General features: G+C 45.1%; 1 protein-coding gene across 1 annotated transcript in view; it reads right to left on the bottom strand.

The window, feature by feature from the left end:
• Window positions 1-25,576, bottom strand: part of SPTBN1 (spectrin beta, non-erythrocytic 1) — a 142,064-nt gene that overhangs the window by 28,547 nt on the left and 87,941 nt on the right. Inside the window, 13 exon segments of the mRNA XM_038551274.1 lie at window positions 1,649-1,912; window positions 2,780-2,926; window positions 7,810-7,900; window positions 12,887-13,089; window positions 13,963-14,719; window positions 15,566-15,703; window positions 15,801-16,671; window positions 17,367-17,520; window positions 19,320-19,622; window positions 20,279-20,437; window positions 21,570-21,687; window positions 22,725-22,912; window positions 23,707-23,819. Of these exon segments, the coding sequence (XP_038407202.1) occupies window positions 1,649-1,912; window positions 2,780-2,926; window positions 7,810-7,900; window positions 12,887-13,089; window positions 13,963-14,719; window positions 15,566-15,703; window positions 15,801-16,671; window positions 17,367-17,520; window positions 19,320-19,622; window positions 20,279-20,437; window positions 21,570-21,687; window positions 22,725-22,912; window positions 23,707-23,819 (3,506 nt within the window).

Genomic DNA, 25,576 nt, shown 5'->3' with positions numbered 1-25,576 from the left:
CATCTATCAAACTATCAATTATTCCCTTTCCAGGATTTTTTTTTTTTTTTAAGTAGGCTCCACACCCAGAGTGATAGACCTAACATGTGGCTTGAACTCACGACCCTGAGGTCAAAAGTCGGACGCTTCACCGACTCTGCCACGCCGGTGCCCCCACTTTCCATTGTATTTAAACCCGAACAATATTCAAGTTTGTCCAGGAGCTTAGAAGGCAAATGACAAGAAAAACACAAGATTAATTATGGGGAAAGGACAGTCTTCAGCTGCTGGTTCACAAGCCATAACGATGTTGGAAACCCATGTAATCGTCAGGAAAAAGTAATGTCTCAAGGTTCCAGTTCTTTTAGGCTAAAAGGATAGCTAGTTTTACTGTCTTCTCTCAATTTCTTCAATCAGAAGGGTGATTTTCTTTTTTTAATACTAGATCATGAGATGAAAACATGCTAATTGCTTATTTACAAAAGGAAAATGAAAGCAGTGGGGTCTCACTCAGGAAACGTCACACGCAGATGGCTGTGAGACGAGGGGGCTGCGTCTGGGAACAACTGGATTCCTTTCCCGGGCGAGGAAGTAAACAGCCTCAAGGACAGAGCACCCATAACAAAACTCCCTAACGCATGGTAACGTAGCCAAGAAACCGCATCACTCAGGAAAAGGAAGGGTGGGTATCACTCTGAAGAAACAGGCCTCAGCACTGGGCAAAGACACTGCCACAGTGACTGGTTCCAAGCAGGACCGTGGGGCCGGGGCCTGGGCCTGGGAGCCGCACATGATTCTGACACCAACCTGCTTTCTCAGCTTCACTAAAGCTGTTTTCTAGAAATTTTAAGTAAGTTCATTTGCCTTTAGAATACAGTACTATCATGTCCCCAAATAAGTGAGTAAATAACTTCCTTTTATTGCATCAGGAAGCTCCGGGAGACACAAAGCCTCAGGGCTGATCTGGTCAAGACTTTCCTGCATGAGGCTTGTCCTGCCCAACCCCTGAGATAGCTGGCCTCCTGCCAGGACAGTGGACCCAGGAGGGTCCACTGAGTCTGCCCTGGTTCCTACAAGGACAACAACTTTCCTGTTGTTCCCATCTAAAAAGTACCTTGATGTGGGGACACCCGGCAGTTGGCTATGTGTCTGCCTCTGGCTCGGGTCACGGTCCTGGGGTCCTGCAATCGAGTCTGCATCGGGCTCCCTCCTCAGCAGGCAGTCTCATTCTTCATTCTCCCTCTGCCGGTACCTCTCCCCACCCCTTACTCATGCTCGCTCTCTCAAATAAATAAAATCTTACAGAAAAAAAAAATACCCTAACCAACTAAGATAACAAATATTTACTGGATGTTATACAGCAAGTATGGAAATAGGATCGCTTTCTCTTGTGTAAACTGCAGAACTGACTGAAATGAGTATTTTCTCGACTATTAAATGGTAATATTATCCGTCAACTGAGATGATGACACCCAAATACTTCTACGATACTATGCCTTTCCAGCTGATTCTAGAAATGGGCCATGATGCTGTCAGGACACTCTGCTGGGTTAAAGCCCCTTCACACAGAAGACAGGTGGTTGACGACATGGTGTGCAAGTTAAGACTGTAAAGACGATGTCAATAAAACAGAAACAGGCCCAAGTATGTGGTCGCCTCATGCACTTGCCTGTTGCTTTTTGAGCAGGATGTTGACGCTGGTAAGGTCTTTGCCATAGTCATCAGACTGAATCTGACTCTCCAGGCCGTGCAGCCATTTGTCCAGATCTGCACAGCTCTGGGTGAAAAGTTCAGCCTTGTTTGCATCAAAGAGCCTCTGGGCCTTGGTCTGGGTGGTGGATTCAAGGACTTCCCACATGTTATGTAAACCAGTGAGTTTCTCCTTCACCACAGCTTCCGTCTCGGGCTTTTCTGAAATGAGCTGCATTCCTTCCTGGAAAACATAAATAAATACAGTTTGCTAGAGAACAAAGGTCACTATGAAAAACCACCCTAAAAAAAAAAAAAAAGGAAAAAGAAAAACCACCCTAAAATATTTAATCTGTGGTCTACCTATTCAATTCAACACACAGCCTTTCCATGTAAGGTTACTGCTTAATAAATGGACAAGGGCCTAGTCTATGGACACTACATGGCTCTCACAGAGGACAGCAAGAAGTGACCACTGCATGATCAAACAGTTTCAACGGGGGCAGCAGGAAGTGCTAAAGACTTCGGATTTCCTCCCCTCCACTCGGCCCCCAAAGACCGTGACACGTTAATTTAACCATTAGAGTACGAAACAATGTAAAAAGCCTGAGGAAGAGAAGAGGGGGTGGGGAACTTCATTTTCACGTTCAGTATGCAGCACACAATCTCCCTGTGCCAAAATGATACATTTTAAGTTATGGTAGTGCCTGGTCACACTAGAAAAATGGGAAAATGTAAAATACATAGTATTTCTAAATTCTGTGCAAATCATCAGTCTCTCATAGACCAGGACACGTGATGAATCAAAATAGTAGGGACTCGGTCCAGGGGGCCCGCAGCCCATCATCTGCAGCAGGTGAGAAACAAAAGAAACCCAACAGCCAGTACCCACTAAAAAGCTAATCAAGCGTTTTGTTCCACACCTGGCTGGGTTTCTGCTTTTCTCCCTTCTAGTGGGTACAAGTCAGGAATTAGTAAGAGGGACTGCTCCTGGCTGTATTACTTCTGTATAGGATGCAAAAATGCAAGAGAATGTGCTAAAGAGAGGAGTTCACTTCCATGTTGTGGCCACACCAAAGAAACACGAGCCTCATCAAACATTTTAATTCACCTTCTCAATTTTGTCAAGCCATTCTTTGTTGGATGCAAGTTCTGCCATAAATGCTTGATGTTTTAACCATTTACTGTGTAGATTTCTGGCTTCATCATAAGACATGTCCTGGGCGGTAAGCATCTTTTCATTGATCCAGAGAGAGAGCTAGGAAAAACAAAAATCAGAAAGGTTTCAGAGATTGTGATCACAGACATCAGCCGTTTTTCTGCCTGGAAAGAGTTGTGTTATGTTGTACTATGCATACTGCACGTTTCCATGTCAACAGACAACCAAATATTTACTTTACGACTCTGACCTGTCATGACTGGTTAACTCCATTGTACGGGAGATGTACCTGAGCCTGGCTCCGAAGTATGTATCTAAAGTTAAATCCAGGAGTACAAAAGCTCTCTGAGCCAGCTTTCAAAGTGCTTGGCACGCGTAACCAGCCTTCCCCTCAAAGGCCTGTGTTTAAAATTCTGCCCTAACCAGTCCAAGTCACAATCTTCTTTCTCTTCCAAATACTTGTGCCAGCTATTCCATGTTAATCATGATTAACTGCCTTTTACTCTATTCGGTAATCTTTTTACTCTTTTTAGTTTTCTATTATATATGAAAAAGACCAAACACAGAACCCTCACTCTTTTATTCCTCCCTTTCCCTTCACAGTGTATCTATGGGAATGCCAAAAAGCATAAATAACTTGCTCACTGTAGGAGTAAGGCAACAATGATGCCCTCTTTAAAGTTTCCTTCAAAGTTTGAGTCACCTTCACCTCTTTTGCTATAGCCTCTATTTTTGTAAAGAGTCTTCCATTCAGGCCACGAACACTCCTCAGGACTTGATTTTGAGACCCAACATGTCTCTTTGGATCTAAATTCTGCAAAGACTCACAAAGCCTGCCAGCTGCTGACAGATCTGAGAAGGGAGTTCTCTCGTGAGGCCGAGGGTGGGAGTCAGCCCAGCCGCAGGCCCTGGACACACTTCCCTTGCTGGCTTTCATCCCAATTCGCTCGGCTCCTTACTGCCTATAGTTGGCTGTGCCAGGTTCTAATTCCTACCCCCATACACAGTGCTAACTAACCCAGGAAGAGCTTTTTGTTTGCCTTAAGAGAAAGATACACAAAGGAATGTAGACCAGCCCAGAACCAAAGGTCTTCAGAGACCATGTCCCTTCTGTGTGACCATAAGAAGCCCACATCTTATACAACAAATTTGCACCCTAAGCCCTTCATGGTCCACTCTGCAGTGTTGAGAAATGGCAAGAAAAATGAAAAGAACCCTCACAGGACCAACATTTCCAAGGCCACTCACTCACACTCAGGGCTGCTGCTGGGAAAGGCTTCCCCATAAATTTGTTTAAACAACAGAAAGTCTGTTCTTTGAAAAGGATGTCAAGGAGGGTAATGCCGGTCACGGGAGCAGCACTGGCTCTGAATGTGGGCAAATTTCCAGGCTTCCCGGGCACCATCTCTACCTTTCTCAGCATATGCATCCACCACACGGGGGGGGGGGGGGGGGGGGGTACAAAGCAAAAGGTGGGGAGATTTTTGTTGTCATTCTTTACTGAGGTGAAAAACCAATAAATCTCATACAGCCCTTTGTAAGCTAGGCCCATAGATTGGTTACACAATAGAGACACTAAATTTCCTACTTTAAAAGAATTACCTTTTTTCCCCAGTTATCTGGGTAGCTAAAATCTGAATTACTATGGCCATTCATTCAGTCCAAGGGGGAAAGAGGTTAAAAGGGAACCAAATGGTAAAACTTCCCGTCTTCCACATGCACACAGATTAAACACAATAGAAGGCATTTATCCAAAGTGCAAAGGACATTCACATATTTTTGCTATTCATAACCACCTACCCAGAGAGATTTAAAAAAAAAAAAAAAGAGCTACATAAAAATCAGAGGCTTATAAACAAATCTGCTCTTTGCTGAACACATCATCCTACAGATAAAGCATCACGCAATACAGCACAATGAAATGGATCTATGGAACTTGCTAGTTCATCAGCCCTTCATCAGCATTCTGCAATCAGAACTACCATTATTATTTGTGGGCATTTACAAAGGTCATTTAAGAATATACTCATTCTCTGCAAAAAAGAACACTGCGCAGATTGGAGAAGGATTGGAAAAATGCTTTGATCACTGAATCAAGCTCAAAGTAACAGAACTTGCTACCCCTTGTAACACAAGTCTAGTTATACTGCCTTCTCCACCCCCCGCAAAAAAACCCCACACAAACCACACCTTCAGTTTCTGAATACAGTTTCCCTATGATGTGAGGAAATAAAACAGAAAAGCAGTAACTCCTAAATCACTTTTCAGGAATTCACGTTGAAATAACCACTACAAAAACTGATGCGCTTTACGTCCCCACCCACAAGTGGGAATGGGGGGGGGGGGGGGGGCTGCAGTAAATTTCCCCATCCGGTGGTCTTTGGAGGTGGCAACAAAGGCAGATCTCACAACCTGTGCTTGCTCTGGCCAAGGCACTCACTGAGAAGGTTCCCTAGACTTTGGACAATACCTATAGTCAGCAATGGTAGTAAATCTGATCTCTGGGTACTGTGGAAGTTTCTAGCAACTTAAAAGGTAGATTTTTAAAATGCAAAGCTGTTTCATACAGACACTCTGTTCTCCAAGATCCTAGCTTAAAAGGTACTTTTTAATTTAATTTTTCAAAGAAAGAGTGTGAGGGCAGGGGCATAGGGCAACAGAGAGAGAATCTTAAGTAGGCACCATGCCCAGTGACCCTGAAATCATGACCTGACTGAAATTGAGAGCTGGACATTTAAACAAGGGTATGTATTTTAACAAGGCTGAATGATGCAGAGTTCACAGCCAAAGAATACTGGAACCACCTCTTTGCTTGCACTTCTATACCAAGGGATTTGGAGCCCTCAAACCTGATCTAAATTCCATCACTACATAGAGACCGTACATGCTCATGTGAGAGACAGCAACTCCAGCCGATCCTACAGTTGTACTAACTTTTAATGAAGCTTAAGGAGAAAAAGGCTAAACCAGGAAGATTTGGCAGAGCAGTCTCAAGGAGACCTGCATATCATTCCTGGGACGTAGCAGCCCAGCCAAAACATTTCTGCACACTGTAAGGGGCAATCATAGGATGGAGGCCTCCAGGCACACCCAACAGTCACTGGTGTATATCAAGGCGGGAACTCCATATAGCCAAGGGTGCTAATTTGGAACAAGTATTAACAAAGATCTAATGACCATTTCCTGTGATTCCACTGGGAAGGACGATCATTTTATCCACTTAGTTTCCCCAAACGTTTTTACTTATGAATCCACATATATGTAATGGCAAACAGAGGGAAACTTCAATGGGGTTTCTCTCAAGGGTTCTTCCTCTTATCTCATCTCCTGCTCATTTTCTGGCTTTTCCCCAAAAAGTCCAAGTTGAGGTCCATGAATTTCATCTCACTAAACTTGCCCTTTAAGCAAAAGCATGGAATTCTATTGACTCCCACCTCTCCCTCAGTATGGCCTGAAGTTATAATGAATCACCCATGGTACTACAAGGGAACTATCAAGGGGTAATACAGGGACCTGCAGTGTGTGGAAGGCAAAGCCCAGGCTGCAAACAGCTCCTCATCCTTCCAGGGCTGAAAAACCACTTGATATTCACTGTGGAACAACATGCAACCCTACCCAGCTAACTTCAGGTCCCATCGCTCTCCTCTATGTCCTGTCTGGGGGACACAAATACCTCTTTAAAATGAGCACCCTATCCAAAAGGCTTATTAATGCTTGAGCATCACTTGAAGAGACACTCCTGTCTTCAGCCTGTCTGGCTCCAGGCAATTACCTCACAGATCGAGATTCATCAGAGTGGCACAGAAAGCTGACAGACCCTAACCTACATAGTTCAGGGGCTTTCTTTCTGAAGGTTTAGCTGCTGAAGCATATTACAAGAATCACAGTAAGATAGCAGTTAAATGGACATGAAGGATCACTTGTCACGATCTAACATGACTGCTATTGGGGCTGTATTTCTTTTTAACACACAGCCATATGCTTGCCTGCAAGGTGTTGTGATATCGCAGTCATGTTCTTCGCACACAAGCTGATTCTGTCCCCACGCCCAATAATACCCCTCCTCCAAGGTCCCTACAGCTTCACTGGGATGAACTTCATCCCATTTCTGCCTCCAGAACTGGGATTTCACCCAATAAACCAGATAAAACGGAGTCTCACTGTTATTCTCTGGCAGATAGAAGAATGCCATGTACTCATGAACATGTGGAAGTAGCCAGAGGCTTTTCTCTAACTGGCTTGCAGAGACTGCATTTTTCTGGCTAACTTTAGTTTTCCAAGTTTGTTTATGCATGTATCAGGGGAGCATGAAATAGTAAGAGAATCATCAGATTAATACCACATGGTAAAACTTAGGAGTCTAAAATCAGGATCGCTGCTTTTGCCACGTTAGACACGTATCCAGGGAATCTGAAAGGTAGGTGTTTGAAGGTCCTTGGTGAGTAAGAAACTCAGGCCTAATTTTTTTATATCTTTGCTTCTTACCTGGGTAGCGAGTTCCAGTTCCCCTTAGCTCTCTCCTTCCATAACACTAAATGTGTATTCTTTTAAATAAATACTTAAAATATAGTTTAAAATTACACACTATTCTAGGATATCACATGGATCTAGAAATGTTCTAGATCTGCATTGTCCCATGTGGCAACTGTTAATCACAGTTGGCTACTGAGCACTTAAAATACACCTAGAATGATGGAAGAATTACATTCTGGATTTTATGTAAGTTTAATTAAATTAAAACAAAAAAGCAACGATTGGCTATGGTCCACTGTAATAGCAGAATTCTCAACTATTCTAGATTAGAAAGACTCTAGTTATTCTAAGTGGTAGCTTGTAGGCTGGAGAAATGATGAGGTGCCACACTACCCCAGCTGGAAATGAATTTCTGGGTCTCAATTAATTTTATAATCCCAAGGGCTCTTCTTCCAAGTGTTCTCGCTCTCCTTGGAAGGAAAGAAGGGAGGGGTTGAAGGGAGACATACCTCCTGACAATCTTGCAGGAATTTCTGAAGATCCCTGTTGTCTTTCAATCTCATCAGAAGCTCACTGGCGGCCTCACGATTCTTTCTATGTCTGTTATAATAATAATAAAAATAATTTTTAGAAGAGGAAATACAGCATGTTGAAATACTGAATTTACAACTCAATGTCTTCCCTGGGTTTCTACATATGATAAAAGCAGTTGGCTTGTACAGCTCTCATTATGTCAAAAAGGCAAAATAAAGAAGAGAATTTAGCATCCTCCAAATGAGTGAGCCACAGTATAAAAGAGATCAAAACAGCTGTCCAAGCCAGGACAGGTGGAAAGAGGAAGAAATGTCTAAGAAAAGTTTAACTTTCTTTTTTCCGAGGCAGCGGATGTCCTCAAATGAACCGTGCAAATACAGTGCTTCCTAATCTGGTGCTAGGGGATAAAATCTGAGCATGCACTCGGTACAAGTCCCCATCTGAGGCATTGTGGGAGAATTTGAGACTCATCTTCAAGAAACTGAGTGACAATTCATGGCTAAAAAACCATAGATAACAATACAAAGGGCTTTAAATTTATGTCTCCTAGATAAATATTTGCCCATCCTGAGAACCCTCCCTGCCCTCCCAACAATGAACCAGGAATGAAAATGTTGAGACCTGTGAGATTATCTACTTACTAGATCCCACTCTTTATTAACAGGTAAGGGTAATCAAGGCTTAATGAAGCTGAAGCACAAAATCGTAAGCAAAAATTCCTAAGAACTGGGAGGAGCTGAACTTGGGGAATGACAAGGCAAATGGGGGTGCTGGCTGCCCAGCCTGAATGCTGTCCACAGGGCTTCTTCACACACGCCGTTGTGGTGCCAGAACCGCTCAGCAAGCCTCCCTCACCTCCCTCCTGAGGTGGCTCAGGTTCTCCACCCGAGACTGTGAACACCAGTTATGTGGATGCCGGGAGAGCTGGGAGCGCCGTGAGGAGGATGGCCTTGATGCAGCTCTGTGGCTACAGGGAGGAGCTACTGCACAGACAACCAAGCACCCATGCCCTGAATACAGCTTCCCCAATATTCCCAAGAAACCTAAGCCAGCCAGCCAGCCAGCCAGACTTAGTGAAGGGTATTAACTGGGGTAGATAAGGACATTGGGTTTTCATTCTGAGCCTCAAAGCAATTTCTTGCTATGTGTGCTTGCGCAGAGTCTCTCTTGTTCGGCTCCCACAGAGGGATGAGGAGAACATAATCTGTGATTCTCTAGGATGCCACGAGCAGCCCAGGGAGCACCAGCTGCTGAGTGACCCATGAGAACCTTCCGAGGGAGCAAGAAAGAGCTTACAGTGATGCCATGGGCGACACGGACCTTCAGTGAATGCTGGCAAACAACTGACTGTGGTGGCAGGGCCGGTATTCATCTGCCTGGGGAACCAAAGGGAAATGCTCTCTGCTCGAGAAGGTGCCAGTGACTACAGAACAACTGGAAGAACATGAGTGGAAATAATACTACCAAAATGCAAAAATAGAAAAATATTTCTTAAGTAATGCTAAATGGAAAGAGTGTATGCATGTCTAATGGTGGTGCACAGGTCAGAAAGCAGCAACTAAACTGACAAGCGCCATGGATGAGACGAAAGGTTGTGGCTTCTCCTCCCACACCTTCAGCATTCTACTGCTTTCAGAACAACAAAAAACAAAGGCCAAAGCCTCCTTACTGCATTGATATCCTTTCTCAGATACCAAAAAATTTATTTTTTTTAATTTTTTTTAAAATTTATTTAATTATTTTTAATTTTTATTTATTTATGATAGTCACAGAGAGAGAGAGAAGCAGAGACACAGGCAGAGGGAGAAGCAGGCTCCATGCACCGGGAGCCCGACGTGGGATTCGATCCTGGGTCTCCAGGATCGTGCCCTGGGCCAAAGGCAGGTGCCAAACCTCTGCGCCACCCAGGGATCCCCCAAAAAATTTTTTAAAAATTATTTAAAGACTGTTAGTGAATTTGGGCTAAAGGAATTAGGTGTCTAAAAATGTGGATGACGAAGGAATGTCTAAGAAAAGTTTAACTTTCTTTTTTCCGAACCTCAAATTCCAGTCACTCTTGGTAGGGGGTTTTAAGAAGCTAAAGCCAATCTTCAGGAGGAAGGTTATTTGGAGTCAGGCACAAAGCCTGGAATGAAAGACCCCAGTCCCTTCCACAGAGCCACATGCAAGTGCTCAGAAGGCGAGGAGGGACTAGAAACTGGCAGCTACAACAGGACACACCCCCTTGAAGCTCATGGCAATGATGGAAAAAAAAATAATTCTCAAATAATTGAGAAGTCTCACGAAGACAGAAGCACAACCAGACAGAAGTCTGACTGGAGCTTACATACTCAAGTCTCACAGACACCCGACAGATTCTGGCCAGGCAGTCTCTCTCTTCTATGGGGACCAGGGAGAAGGGAAAGGCGGAAGGGTGACTTAGGGCCCCATGTCCCAATGACAGATCTCCGAGAGGACACAATGATGGTGTCTGAGGGATTAAGCTCTGCAGAGTGGGCAACAGCCACATGGGCAGCATGACACTTGTTGCAGACTCAGAAAACCCTCAAGAGAACTGAGAGTTGGCAACCAATGGCATTCAAGGAAAGCCTTTCAAGGCTGGGTCATGGATTTAATTATAGGGAAGGACCTTCTGAAACTTGACCGCAGTTTTTTACAGTCCTAAAGGTGCTCTTTGTTTGGGGCGAGGTTAAACTTGTTGCTTTATTTCCATTTCTCACTTTCTACCCCTCTAGTAAGAGTCAGAAGCTCCTTCATCTTCTGAGGCAGATGCTAAGTCTAACTGTGGTTCTTGTAAAAAACTAAAGAACCACAGGTGCCTGAATAAAACAGATGGGTAATACGAAAGCTTTTCCCCGCAGTGAGACAGGGTCTGGCTTTATGAAGCTGGATCCTGTTTCCTTGTTCTCTCAGGACTGCACCATGGCTGGAACTTCTCTCGAGCCAGGAAGCTCACCCATTTGCACCCTCAGGGCAAGCCTGGACAGCAGGCTCCCCTCCACCCAGGCATGAGCACGTTAAAGGTCACTCGCACCCCACCCACATCTGTTAAGAGCCAGTGTCTTTGTTCTAGTACTTTTTCATTTCAACAAGCTCCACGGAAATCGGCAAGATTTCCGGAACGTAAGCACATTATAATGATTTTGCATTTTATGAAAATAGCTTCACAAGAGCATCAGAATGTTTCTGGACAAGAGATTAGATCTGAAGGTCCAGGTATTTACTTAGCTTGTGCCCCCATAGCACCTGGAACTCACGTATTTGTGTATTTTTTAACAGGCAAGTATCCTCTGGGGTCAGTTTCTGATCCTGAGGCCTCTGGGGATACACAAGTGAAACCAGAATGCAGTTAACACCAGCTGAGGAAGACGTAGTTGTCCTGAGGGCAGATCAATGGAAAGCCCCGCCCCCCCTTCCAACTATAGATAGTATTTTCCATTTCTTTTTTAAGACAGAAATCTGAAGAAGTCTTTGGGACCCCAGGAGCCCAGGCTCCGAGTCAAGGGCAAAAGGAAGGCTAAACCACATTTGAGGGCTGCTGAAATGTTCTCTCATATCCAGGAGTCTCCAGCCTTGACAGTATCACCTGCTTCCAAAAACCCCTCACAGCTGCAGCATCAGGGGACGTGTAAACACACGCAGGAAACTGCAAGGCAGCTGCACGCCTGCCTGGAAGCACGTGTCCCTAACCGCCAAGTCTGCCCTCAGGAAACCAGCTGTATGCATCGAACACAGACACGCATGACGTATTAGACTTACAAAATAACTCGAGGTTTAACATTAGGAAAAAAGGAAATTCTTTTTCTCTAAGTTAGGAAAACCTTGCCTAGTCTTTGCTTTTCACAATCAAGGGTTTGGTGAGGAATTTTTTTTTTTTTTTTTTTTTTTTTTAGCTGTTTGAGGAGCAACAGATACAAAATGATAACGTATGTCATATCCTATTCCATAACAGCACCCTTCAAATGCGTGGTTGAGGCTATGAATCAGTGAAAAGGACAGACTTGGAAATGTTAAAGCCAAAAGCTCAGTCTTCTTGAGAAGAGAGTCACTGCCCCTTTCACCGCATATCACAGGAAGTTCATATGGCCCAGGATCCCAGGAGACCCTTCTTGGAGAAGCTAAGCAAGGAAAACGCTCTCAGCAAAAAGTTCTTCTTTTTCATTGCGCTTGAGAGCCAGAAAAGAAGTTTCTTGAGGACATCAGTTTCACAATGAGCCCTTAAATCCAGCCCAAACTGGGACCACAGAAGATCAGTTGGAACAGAAACTAGAGACTGACCCAGATAGGCTAAACCAGGATGCAACTGGCCAGGCCAGAACCAGCCTGTGCTGGTGCAGCCAAACCCTGATCTGCACTGATATCCCACCTTAATAACAGCCTAAGGCAGGGTGAGAATTAAGGTACACACAGAGTACGCTGGCCTTCAGTCAGGGAGAAAAGTCTTAACTGTGAATAAATGAGTAAATAAATAAAAATAAGAGCATCAAATCTTAGAGATGCCTTGGCAGAAGACGAAAGGGACTTTTCTCTCATCATGAAAAAATCCTGTTACGGCATTATCCAAGCCAATTTTCTGAGAGGGCCCTGATAATGTGGCTCTGCCAGGTACTCAGGACAAGTAAACCTCGCCGCCCCTCCCTAGTTGCTCCTGGAAGGCTTCAGAGGATCCTTGCATGGATGAAGGTGAACATGGGCTTAGCTGGGGAAGTGTGGCTCTCAGGGTCCCATCATGCGACAGGCTCCACATATCAACTCCGGAAGGGCATAGCTTATATCGGATTGCTAACTGGCATCACAGCTCTCATAAATATTTGATTAAATATTAGTTTGGCTCCTCAGAGTTTTCTTTTGTGGACACCTGTACATGCCTGACCATGAGAACCACGTATCTAGGTACCGATGTACTGCTTACTAGTTTTCTGGGGTGGGTAGATTAAATTTTACCAGCTGTCCATACCCCACCCAGTGGAAGATTGATACTCACACTCCCAAGGACTTTCGGCTAACGATTTAGAGGACTGGGACTCCCTCAGGAGCTTTGGAGTGCCGTACCTGTCATCAATGGAGTCCACCTTCTCCTGGATGCGATCTGAGTTGATGTTTCCATCGCTCACCAGCCTCCGGCCCGTCTCCACAACAGCATTAATCTTCTCCTCGTTGGCGTCCATGGTGGTCATGAAGTCCTCTTGTTTTTTAATAGCTGCTTCAGCTCCTTCCAAGGTGGTGGGCATTTCAGTATGGGCCAACACATACTCCTTTTGCAAAGAGAGAAAACCAAAATCAGAGCAGGATGAAACATCGAGATACACAACTCGTTTCCAGAATAATGAAAGCACCTTTTCCTAGGTCCTTGGTTTCCATACAACACACTTCGTAACGCATGCTCCGCTGTACTTAAATAATCTGATCAGAGAAAACAAAAGGTTGGGAGGGGAAAAACCTAGTGGGGCACCATAAGGAATTTAATTTCCTTAAGTGGTTCAATTCGCTACATTTTTTTCCCAAAGTAAGTGAAGAAACTAAGCAACGCTTTATGCATCAGCCACCAGGGTCCTCTCATGTGTCATGAAGGCAGTGGCGACAAACTGTTCAAACTCTCTCCTGAAAAGACAGATTAACAACCCTGATATTGGCTACTATCTTTAGCTGTTTCCTTTCTCTGGTTCCTACCTTGTTGTGTCACTGGGTGAAGCCCCTGACTCTTCCTAGAGCAAGGAAGACAGAACCACTTAGTCCCGCACCAAAAAACAAAACAAAACAAAAAACCCCAAGCAGATAAAAAAAAAATTTTTTTTCAAACAAAAAACCCCCTCACTGTACCTTTCAAATTGTCAAACTGGATCACTGTCTTACAGAATATTGCCAACTTAATGCGATACTATGAGCACATACTTAGAACCTAAGGGATTCTTGAAAGCCACTGAAACAGAACGGGACTCTGCAGGAACCTTCAGCTCCCATACCCCACAGTGTGAGGGGTCTCAATGCCTTGGAAGCTGGGGGGAGCCTCTCCATTAACCTTCTGTTTCCACAAAGGGGTGCTCTGAAGTGGCAGCCTGGCTAGAAAGCTTCAAAGGGCAAACAGGGGCTGCTCTGCCAGGAAGGAAGCAAAGGTGGGGGAGCAGTACCTGGTTGTTAAGGAAGGCCTCGGCCTGCTTGGTGTCCCTAAGAAACTGCTGGTAGGCGTGGGACTGGGAGAGGAGACTCTGCCGATTCTCCCACATTTTGTGGAGCTCATTCCACCCAGTGTCCAGGGCCTGCAGCCGCTGCCGCAGAAACATGTACTGGGCGTCGGTCTGTCCCTGGGTGACCATCTCGCCCATGTCCCTCATCTTCTGGTAGTCCTCCTCGTAGTTGTCGATCTCGTTTTTGATGTTCTCATGCTGCGTGAGGAGCTTCTCAGCTTCAGTGAGGGTGTTGGGCATGTCCTCAGAGGCGATGGCCGTCTGGGTCCGGGAGAGCCAGGACTGGAAGTCGTCCAGGTCCCGCAGGAACTGCTGCAGCTTGCTGGCCTCTCCCAGGGAGGCCTCGCGGTTTTTCAGGGTGGTCTTCATCTCCTCCCACACGTCGCTGATCTCGGCCAGCCGAGACAGGATGGCCTGAGCCTGGTCAGGGTGCTCAGACTCGAGCTTCTCGGCCTCTTTCTGCAGGTCGCTGAGCTTCGCCTCAATGGCCACCAGGTCCCGCTCCATGCCGGTCAGCTTGCGCTGCAGGGCCATGACGCCAGCCAGGTCATTGCCCAGGTCCTGGGTGGACTCGATGACCTTGGTCTTCTCTCGAATCCAGGATTTGGTTTCGTTGCACTCAAGGTGGTAGTTCTGTATGCTCAGGGCAGAGAGAAGAGCGTCCTTCTTCCTGTCAACCAGCTCTCGGAACTGACTCCACCTGTGAGCACAAGGACATGGACAGAGCCGTGTCAGAGACAGGCTGACAGCTCACGGCTGTGCAGACATTAACAGTGATGGTCAAAGCTGTCTTTTTTTTTTTTTTTTTTCACTCCGTCTCTGCTATGAATAAATGCTTTTGGGAATATCATCTCAGTCTATGGACACCAAATACCATCAAACAGCTTAAAGGACACCATATGATCTGGAAAAAGCCTGACATGAACAGGTACTTGTTTCAAAGAGCTCCAATGTGGGCAGTAATAACACACCTGTCCCCCAAAGAGTCAGTGACTTTTCTGAAATTGCATTTCTGCCATGTGAGTTTTACTTATCTCTGAACTATACCTAATGAATATTTTCCAAATTCAAAATACCTGACAGTAACCTTCAGAACTGAGGCTACCACAATCTATTCAAGTGTGTTTATTCAACAGACAGATAACATGAGGACAAAGGTCTAAGTTGGTAATCAGGACTTCCACTCGCCAATTATGTCTAAAAACATGCTAGAATTCTGTTCCAGAATCACCTCAAAAGGCACAGTAGAGGTACCACCTGGATGTCACGGTCCTCCACACTGGGCACAGGTCTCACAGTAGTAATACCCTACTTCCTATATGGGGCCAGGCAGGTGCCAGGCTGCCTTGAATGGCATCACCCCAAAAGACATTTCTTGCAAAACTCAGGTATGTCGAAAGGCAGATGCCAATGCTGTGACATCAGTGCCACGTTATCAGTGACCCTGTGTGGGAAATTCCTGACAGCAAGGCTCAGAAGTGACCTCGCCCTCCCTGGTCTGGCGTCTGGTACACAGGGAGCAGCACACTGCTGGCTGCACACCCACCTCGTGTTGAGTTTGTCCTGCTGGGCTTTGATTTCCTTCTCACTTGGGTGGCCACTGTGCATGAGCTGCCGTGCAATCTGGTTCACCACGGCGACCCGGGAAGCCTGGTTATTCATTTCCGGTTCAAGGCTCTCAAACCTGGAAAGGCAATTCAACAGGGTACTCACCTCCCTGGTCACAGGTGGTAACGAGGGGCGGCTGGTAGCCCCCACACCACAAGCAGCACCCCACTCACCTGTGCTGGATGACTTCCAGGTCCTCCAGCTTTTCTGGAATCTGCATGTTGTTGAGCCACTGCTCCTTCTCGTCGATCCAGAGCTCACAGGCATCAGCCTCACTGAACATCTTGTACAAGGCGAGCGTGTCCTGCAGCGCCTGCTTCCTCAGCCGCGTCAGCTCTGCTACCTCCTTGTACCGTTCCTCGATGCCCGACAGCCTGCCCCTCACATCCTGAGACTCGGCATGCTCCTGGGGGAGGGCGCTGGCCTGCTCGTGCAGCGTGTCAATGGTGGGCCTGTAGTTGGCGATCTCCTCTGCCACATCCTTGTGTTTCTTGACCAGAGACTGTGTGGAGTACTCGTCGTGGCCCACGTCATTGCTGGAGACGATCTTGAGGATGTCCAGCATCCAAGCATCGATGTCGTCGGCATCCGCCTGGAACTGGTGCAGCAGCGAGGCCTCCTCCAGGCGCTTCTTCCGAATGGCCGAGAGCTGCTCCAGGTTGGCCCACTGCTCCCGGATGTAAAGGATCCTCTCTCGGATCTTCTCTGACCCAAAGTGCTCCTCTGCGATCATGTCTTCACCTTCTTTGATGGCCTGCTCGAAGTGGCCGCTGCGGCCGCTCATCTCATCCTCGAATGCCCGGTGCTTGCTGAGCAGACGCATGACGCTGGTCAGGTCCTTCCCGTAGTCGTCAGAGGACAGGATCTTCTCCTTCTCCCGTATCCAGCCCTCCTCTTCTGCCATTTCCCAGAAGAACTTCCAGAGGCGACGGGACTCTTCCAGACGAGCCCGGCGTTCAGCCGCCAACTGGCAGAGTTCTTGATAACAGAACTCCATGTGGGCCACGCGGTCTCGGATCACCTGAGGGTCGCAGGGCTTGTAACCTGTTTAAGGCCGAGGAAGGAACATGAGAGCACAACAGTTTAAGCACAGGTCCCTGCTCGTTTGCAAGTAGTGAGTTACACCCATTTTCTCACCACCAAATGATCAGTTTTCATTCTCAGTGCAGGGCCACGTTTTAAGGCAATGGAGAAGCTTTTAGGGCCTTGACTGGAGGTGGGTGGGTGATGAGGGTGGCAATGGTAAGTGTTATTTTTTTTTGCCCCAAATGCAAAGTGATCATTTATGAACCAAAAAAGCACATAAATCATAAGAAAAGGGTCAGCAGCATTTGTTTCTCACATATAAGGAACACAACCAAATCCTTTCAGACACCCTTTAACAAAGGATACGTACAACTAGATGTGAAAGCCATGAGACGCTTGAGCGGCCACACCAGGGTGTTGCTATTTATCAAGGGTGGTCTAGGCAAAGTCTGATTGTCAACCAAGCAGTACTTGGGTATTTAACACAAACACAGGTCCATTTCAGAAAAGCCTGACAGAGTTAAAAGTATCCAGAAAGCCACCCTACTGCACCTCGTGTACCCATGACATAGTAGCAGACCAAGCTACTGGGAAACTGCAACAGCACAGTAACTTCAAACACCCCACTGGCACACACAGCTCATCTACTTCTATCAGGATGGGTCTCTCTCTGGTGGCGAGGAAGCAATGGCTGCAAGAATCTACCCCCTTACCTTCCCCATCTGTTGCAAACTTCTGGGCAGAAGCATTGACACCTCTCACCCGCTCTGCCTGGATGCCAATGTCGGCTTCAACCAGGGCGTGCTTCTGTAACAGGTCTTCCACGCCAAGCAAGTGTTTGCCATAGTCTTGAGATAGTAATAGCACCTGTGCACAGAGAAAACAGAGGGCACATCTGTGCATACAACCCTCACTTCAGGGCCTCATCATTTTTGGACAAGCTGAGAACCAGCAGCCACGCTGCAGCCTCTCACGAGCCAGCTACCCCACCGCATCTCCAGGGGAGGAGAGTGACAAGCAAATCGGAATAAAACCAAACAAACTGGAAAGCCAGCATCAGGAGAGACGTAATAAAGTAAAGATCATCTACTTTAGATGGAATAAGCAAGTCAAAAATACATTCAGAACGGAATAGAAAAAAAGGGAGTGGGGCAGGGGGAACCAGTACAATGTGTGAATTGGGGCTGGAAGAAAAAACACCGCAGCAATATTCCAGAAGATGAGAGACAAATGGTGAAGTTATTACACTTCAAAATGAAAAGAAATCTCCCAGAAGCTGCTGAACCCTTACATGGATGTTTTCCTCAGTTAAAAGCTTACTGATGTGCCTCTGTAATACTTATATCATCAATGGGAGAAAAATCTAGTTGAAAGCTTACAAACCAACCACATCTTTAATCAAGTAAAAACAAGGCCAGGTGGCTTCACGCTTACTAGGGCCTGCACAATTTCTTCGGTGTAAGTTTGAATCCACTAATGCTTTCTTTTCTCCTTCCATCAGCCCAAGTTGGGGGCCTCATCTGACATTCTCTCCAGATGGAATCTCTACTTCACTCCTACTTCTGAGGGAAGTCTCTTGCCCAAAATCTGAACTATAATGTAAAACATGATTTATAAAATGAAATGCGCCTCCCTGCTAGTTTTTAATGAACATTTCTACTTTGAAAGGTCAAGACAGACCATACTTGAGAACACCATAAATCTGGGACAATAAGGGGGCAAATTGATGGTATGAGGTGACCCTATCCCTCTGCCAGGAATAGTTCAAGAGGTTAAGCAAAAAATGATGGCTTACATCCCAGGAAGAAACTCCTTGCATAAGGTCGAGCTTGGGAACACAGAATGCTGAGATAAAGGGGCCTTCACTGTACAGTCTATAAACCGCCCTGTTCTGTTCTAGCTACAGAGCTAAATGCCTTCCAGCTGGGGGACTGCCTGACGTGGATGAGCCTTCTATGGCCGGCAGCAGAGAACACAAATAGGGACAGGGACTTGGCACAATGGCAGGTCTCTTCCTGGGCAGGAGGAAAGCTTGGAAGTCTATGCTCAGGGTTGTCAATTAAGAAAGGAAGCACAAACTGGCCCTGGCAGCCACTTCCAACCAGGCCCATCTTATGATGTATACACATGTTACAGCACATTTAATCCTTGCTGTCACTGATCTCAACTTAAAAACAAGGAAAGGAGGCTCAAGGAGACTACATAGCCCCTGCATGACAACGTGAACAGGGGCCACCTGGTTCTTGACCCACACTCTGCCCACGTTGCCTACCACTATCCCGTCTGCCCACATTACCTTCCTGGGCCCTCCCCAGATAGAGCCACTCACACACGTCAATGAGATGGAAAGCTAGTCCAACTCTCAAGAATTAAAAACACAGAAAACCGTCATAGGATTGATTGATTCTCTACTGTGGAATAGTTCTAAATTAAATCTAAATCACTGTAGCAGACCCCTAGCTATGAAATTGGTTTTCAATACAACTTTTTCACACTTCACACTCCACTTAACTCCTGACCTAACAACCTTCCCACAGGTAATGGGGCCCCCTTTGGCTTTACAGAGTGGACAGTTAGGGTACACAATACGGTGTGTGGTCAGTGGGTAGGTCAAAAAAGAGAGGTCCCACTGCATCAGCTCTGGCCTCCTTTCACTGAAGTTCTACCTTCATTTCGTCCATCCAGTCCATAATGTAGAGCATTTCCTGGAATATCTTTTGCAACCCCAGGTTCATCTCGAGACGCTGCCTCCGGGCTTTGAGCAATTCCAGTAGGTACTCCCAGAGTCGGATGACATTGTCCTTCCTTGCTGTGATGCGCTTGATGTCATGGTAGTTCTCTGCCTCAAGCTCCCTAGCCACGGCCACCACAGCCTGCACGCGTTCTTCGTACGCGGCAATGTCTGTCTCAATGGCCTCGTGCTTTTTCGTGGCAGCCTCAACTGCAGGAAGGTCAAACCCAAAGTTGTCCTACAGAGAAACAGGGGAAAGAAAACCACACACACAAAATAAGAAAGCCATACAACTAGAACAAAGTTGAGTCTTGAACACAATCTCTGGTGGTCCTAGAGCCACAATGACTTGAACCCTGCCAGCTGCTGGTCTCTGCCTCTCCTAGGATACTTAGGACTTCCTGCTAGAGCTAAGATGCCCTCCCCCAAAGCAAATCAGCAACTTTTCTTTTTATAGAGGGATATAGGCTCGTATCCAGCACCTTATACCTATGTGCCTGGAGCAGGTGACAGTTTGTGTGAAGCCAGGTAGAAAGGAAAGTCATTTCTACTTATTTCATGACCAGTCCAACTGCCTTGAAGGATCAGATGGTTAAAGATAGAAGGTAAGAGAAATTTTCCAAGATTTATAAATGTGAGCAGTTCACACTCACTCACTGGCTCTAAACAAATTCTGCTTGAGTTGCTTCCAAATCTATGAAAAGTTAGATAAACAGAAGACAAAGTATATTAGAAATGATAAACATCCTCTTCATGGGAAGTGAGCAAGAGGACTCAAGTTACTTCAGAACAGTGTATATATATTGATAAGCAGCTGTCCTGCGGCCCTCGGGTATGGTCTGCATTTCTAGAGACCCCAGGAACAGTTCCCCGAATAAAGGTCTAGAGCAGAACCTGAGACACCAGACGCTGGTTTTCGCTCAGCCAGGTCTCCCTCATAGCTGCCTTGCGATCAAATCTGCGGGCGAGCTGTTCCAGTTTCTCCTGTCTAATGAGCTCGTTCCGCAGAGCCAGTTCTCGCTCGTGTTCTGCTTTTTCCAGTCTTTCCCAGGCCTACAGAGGCAAAAAAAAAAAGAGAACAGTTTCCTGCAGTGTTCAAGGAACTTTCCTTGGCTACAATCAACAGCTAGTACTCCTCAATAAGATCCAAGAACTTTTTTAAAAGGGACATCTCGTTTCCACCCTCACTGACTCTTAAGCCTTGAGAAAAGAAATCTTTTTTTTTTTTTTTCCAGTTTAGCCTCATGGGAACACTCTATCCTATCTATATCTAAAAGTCCTGTATTATATTTGGAAATCAAAACAGTGTAGATATGGAGCAATATAACTAAATTATAAATCTCTTACTTTGAGAGGAAATAAAGTAATCATCTTCAATAGCTCTGATTACATAAAAAAGATAAATGGTTTTTCTCAGAAAAAAAAAAATCGTATTATGAATCTCTTATTCACCCCACCTCGAGCCACTCGTTATTTTAATATTTTATTTATTTAAGTAGTCTCTACTCCCAATGTGAGGCTCAAACTCATGACCCCAAGATCAAGAGTTGCACATTCCATCGACCAAGCCAGCCAGGCAACCCCACCCCACCTTTTTTTTTTTTTTTGAGCCCTTGTTTTTAATTCACACACCTAAGCATTTTTTTTTTCAAAATCCTCACCAAATGTCCACAGTAAATTAATCTCTATGAAATATATCTTACTTAAAAAACATCTACTTAAAATAATCTAAATGTGTAAAACTGACCACAATATAATGTCCGCTGTGAAATTCTTTAATTAAAGACAAAACATGGAAACTGTTGGACAGTCTCTGATATAAACAGCCAAAATTGTAAGCCCCAACCTCTACAGATTCCAGATATATGAAATAAGGTTTCAAGTTCTCCCTTCTGAAGTTTAAAGACGCTAGAGTTGACTGCCTTGGACAGATGAAAGTAACAAGGTAAAGAGAGTGAACTAAGACTGGTTTGGTAAAATCTAACATTCCTTCCCAGAACTCTAAGAGATCAGCCCACCACAAGTATGTGCTTGACCCCCTGCAAAACCCGAGCCACTGCTGTCACTCATCAGTTCAGCAGGCCGGATTGGAACCTTTCAGACTGCCCTCTTGGCAATCTAGCCCTTGAACCTGAAGCCTGCAGAAGATCAGGGCCTACACAGGGCTAAAAGGGATCGACATTACCTTATTAATGTCAGAGATGAGTTTGCCCTCGCGGGGCATGTAGACCTTCTGATTGTTGGCTCTCATCTTGCTCTGAATAGTAAAAAGCAGCACTTCCAAGTTCCCCTTCTCAGTAAACCTAAGCAAAGGAAGAAAAAAAGAAGTGTTCCTTTAGAGGGAAAAATTCATTTGCTCTTGGAGAAGAAGAAAAAAACATTTCACACAGCCATGCAATTTTAAAAGCAATTTATGTCTGGTCTGTTTTATGTGGAACTCACAGTAGAGAAAACATGGTGCATTAGTTTTTGGGTACTATAGACCTCAAAATGCGCCCAACTGGAATTTTGGTGGGGTTGGTGGGCTGGCTATTGCTACTGAGATTTATACTTGGGGGCACACAGTGCCATTCTTTTATTAATCACTTCATTCAAGGTTTAGACTATACTTCCTGGACGATGGACTTCATTCAGGACACACAGCTGAATACATTCAGCAAGAACTGCTTCAAATCACTACCTAGTGCTTCAGAAATGGCAACAAGGAATTCACAAATGAGCTGGGTTACAGAAAAAGGAGGAATGACGTGGGAACTCTAAAAAATCCTTACTTGACACTTAGAACTTTGAAAAGACGTGAAAAATCAATTTGGGGGGATGGTAAAAACTGAACTAAACAGATACAAAACTATTTATTGTCTGTCTTTATTCAACACATCATATTTACACACTTTGCTAGGACTTATTAGTAGGCCTGACAACGGGTTACTAATGGGAGACAATGGGTCTCAGGCCCACCGTGAGTCTTCTAATAAACAATATATGCGTACTCAGCTACTTCTCTCAAATCCAGAAAAGAGGGAATTCTGAAACACATCAGGTACCAGGATACCTGTGTCTGAAACACATCAGGATAAGGGACTGGAGACTGTACCATTTCCTAGGACTCTAATATACCACACATACCAGGGGCACCATCTACAGGGAAGGGCTCACAGAAGGCCTGGTTTGTAACAGAGCTCAGCCAGCCAGTCAGGGTCAGAAGAAAAGGAGTAAGACAGGCCCTTGGGGTGAGAGGCATTCATTATGAGATGAGGTCACGGAAGTTAGGAAACAAGGGTCCAAGGCCACCATCATCCTTCCCCACACTCATGGTAATACACTCCAATCTGCATCTTACTTGGGCGGTTTCTCCACAGTGCGATAGGTGTTGAATGCCTGAAGCTGTTGTTGAACCCCAACCAGAGAATTGGCAAATTTGCGATTGTTCAAGATAATGATGGTTTGTTCAATCCACTCCAGAAGGTCAGAGGCAAGTGACTCATACTTTTCAATCATTTTTTCTGTTTCAATAGCATTGTCAAGCACCTGTAAACAGGAGTTAGAAAAACAGAACATCATATTGCCAAGTAAGGAAAACAGGATTATAACCCTACTGAGCACGTGCACAATTAATGACTGGCTTTCAAACAGTTCTACACTACTCTGGCATAAGCATTTTAAACTCGAGGAACTGTGTGTTAATAGGCACTCAGTCTGTAGCTATTACTTGTGAGCAATGACAGCTTAACTCAAGTGTAATTGGTTCTGTACCACCCAACCCCCAGGCAAAGGGTTTAAGATTCTGAATGACTCCTGTTGCCTCAGCCCCAGGATCCTTGAAAAACAACAAGGACTCTGTTTTGCTTGGTCCTGTCTCAAGAATGTCCATGAATTTTCCATTCTGTTGCAATGAAAAGACAATGTCACCTGATCTGAGGTGTTTTGAAATATATGGCAGGTGAACATCAGCCAAATGAGAAATAAAAAGCATTAACAGTGGGGCCTTTTCAACTGGAATAAGTAGGATTTCACACCCATGACATCGGCCAACTCATCAGATTTTCAATACCCCATTTTCTGGTAAGGTTGGGGGGAGGAAGGTCTCTGCGTCTGAGATGCCCCTCTGATCTCGCCCTAACGACTGTAGCTGCTACTCCTACTTCCCGCTACTCTTAGGGATGAAGAGGCTTCTGCCTACTTCCCTGCCTCTTGGGAGTGTCCGCCACAACCTGCTCCAGGTCCAACTGATGAGGGCATGGGACAACAGGTGCTGGGTGGCAGTACATGAAGACGTGAACTTTAATCATGCCTCACAACTTATAAAATTGGTGAGAACTCACCTTTCCAATTCGTTTTCCTTCAACAGCCAAGGCCTTCATCTTAGAGAAGTAGTGGTAATAAGTCACCACGTAGGTGATAATAGACTTCTCATCAGGGTGGTCCACACTGATATCTGTAACCCGGAGAAGGTTTTGTTCAGTATGCTGCTCAAGTGCTACCACCCAGGCAGCAGGAACAACCCAGAACAACTGTTCAACACTGAAATAGGCCAGTGTTTTCAATATTGTATATTTGAGAGTTCTGCCATCAGTGCATTAATTATAAGGCTAATGAGGATGAAACCATCTCACTCTTTTATGGTATGAATATTCATAAATGCCGTCTACTACTGCAATAGGACATAGAAGTCTTAAGAAATAGGATCCTTCCTCTACAGGATCCCAAGCTACCAAGAAGACAAAAATATACGCAAAACTACTAGAGAAAAATGAAGAATACAGTAAGAATTCAGTCGGAATTCTTAGCAAGACATACCACATTCATCTCCCTGCCCACTTCTACTCCCAAACTGGGCTTGTGCTGCTTAAACCGTCATTTCTGCTGATGCCACCAGAACTGTTTCCAGTCATTCAGTCTTTGCACATCTTTATCTTGCTACCTGTTATTCAGCTAGTCACTAATCACCAAATCTGAGTCCAGATGATTTTATTTATGGAATCTTTATTGTCACTCATGGTTTAGACTCTCATGGTCCCAAAACCAGGTCTGAAGCAAGAGCTTCCTCACTGGGTTTCCCTACAACCCAATTTACTTTACACACTGCACCTGGTTGATCTAGTGTAAACACACTTTCTTCTGGCTCAAAATTACTCAAAAGTACCCTACAATCTACAAAAAATAAAGTCTAAGCCCCTTAATCCTCTAGAATGTGCCATAACTTTCCCTTCCTTCCTTCCATTGTTTATCAGGCTCCCTAAGAGCCAACCACTATTCTAGACATTTCTAATCCTATAGCCTAATATTTCTTCTCAGGCACAATCTAAACCAAACGGGACTATTCAAGATTTCCCATACACGCTCCACAATTCCCAATATTCCTTCACTTTACTCACAATTTCCCTTTGCCTAAAATGTCATTTCCCATCCCATCACTTTCTTCCTATCCCTCAGGGTCCACCTGAAAAGTTACTGCTCCAACACAGCTGTTTCTGATCCCTCTAGTAGGAATTACGGTCTCCTCTGTTCCCTTAAAGATTTCTGTTTACATGGATAAACAGTCTACTCTCTGCCAGGTAATTTACTTATACACATTTTCTTTGTTTTATAAGACTAAGTCCTCAAGGGTAGGAACCTTGTGTCTTGTTAAGCCCTATGCTGCTCCACCTCTCAAATTCCTGGTGTGTTATCCTGTATAAAGTGGGTAGTCAGTAAATACTAAGAGAGGGAATAAATGTATGAAAATGGCAAGTGTTTGAGGTGTGGCAATACTGGGTGAAGTACTTAACTCGGGACAGACAACAAAGAGAATACACAGGATGGCTTTTAACTGATAATCAGGCTCTTTTTCAGAATGCATTCACATGTGTGCCTTCCATCTTCCTGGCAGCCCTGTGTGAGGCAGGATTATTTTTCTTAAAGATAAGAACAGTAGGGCACAGAGCTGGAAAGCTTCCTGCCCAACATCACCAAGGCAGCCTATGGCAGTGGGGGCCTGGACAACAGCTACTGTTTCCACCCCAGTAGTCCCTGTGGCCAACTGTGTATCTGCTCAGCCCCATCCACACATGCCCCAAGGAGAAAGAAACGGGGGAGAAGGAAACACACACACACACACACACACACATACACACACACACAAAATGTTAACAGAACTGTGAAGATGTGAGCAGGTAAAAACCTTGTGGTTTTGTAATTTGTCTGCAATTATAT

This window comes from Canis lupus, chromosome 10, assembly GCF_011100685.1.
Source record: "Canis lupus familiaris isolate Mischka breed German Shepherd chromosome 10, alternate assembly UU_Cfam_GSD_1.0, whole genome shotgun sequence".
NCBI lineage: Eukaryota > Metazoa > Chordata > Mammalia > Carnivora > Canidae > Canis > Canis lupus.
The sequence above is the reverse complement of the archived record's forward strand: the minus strand, read 5'-3'. Positions and strand labels throughout refer to the sequence as shown.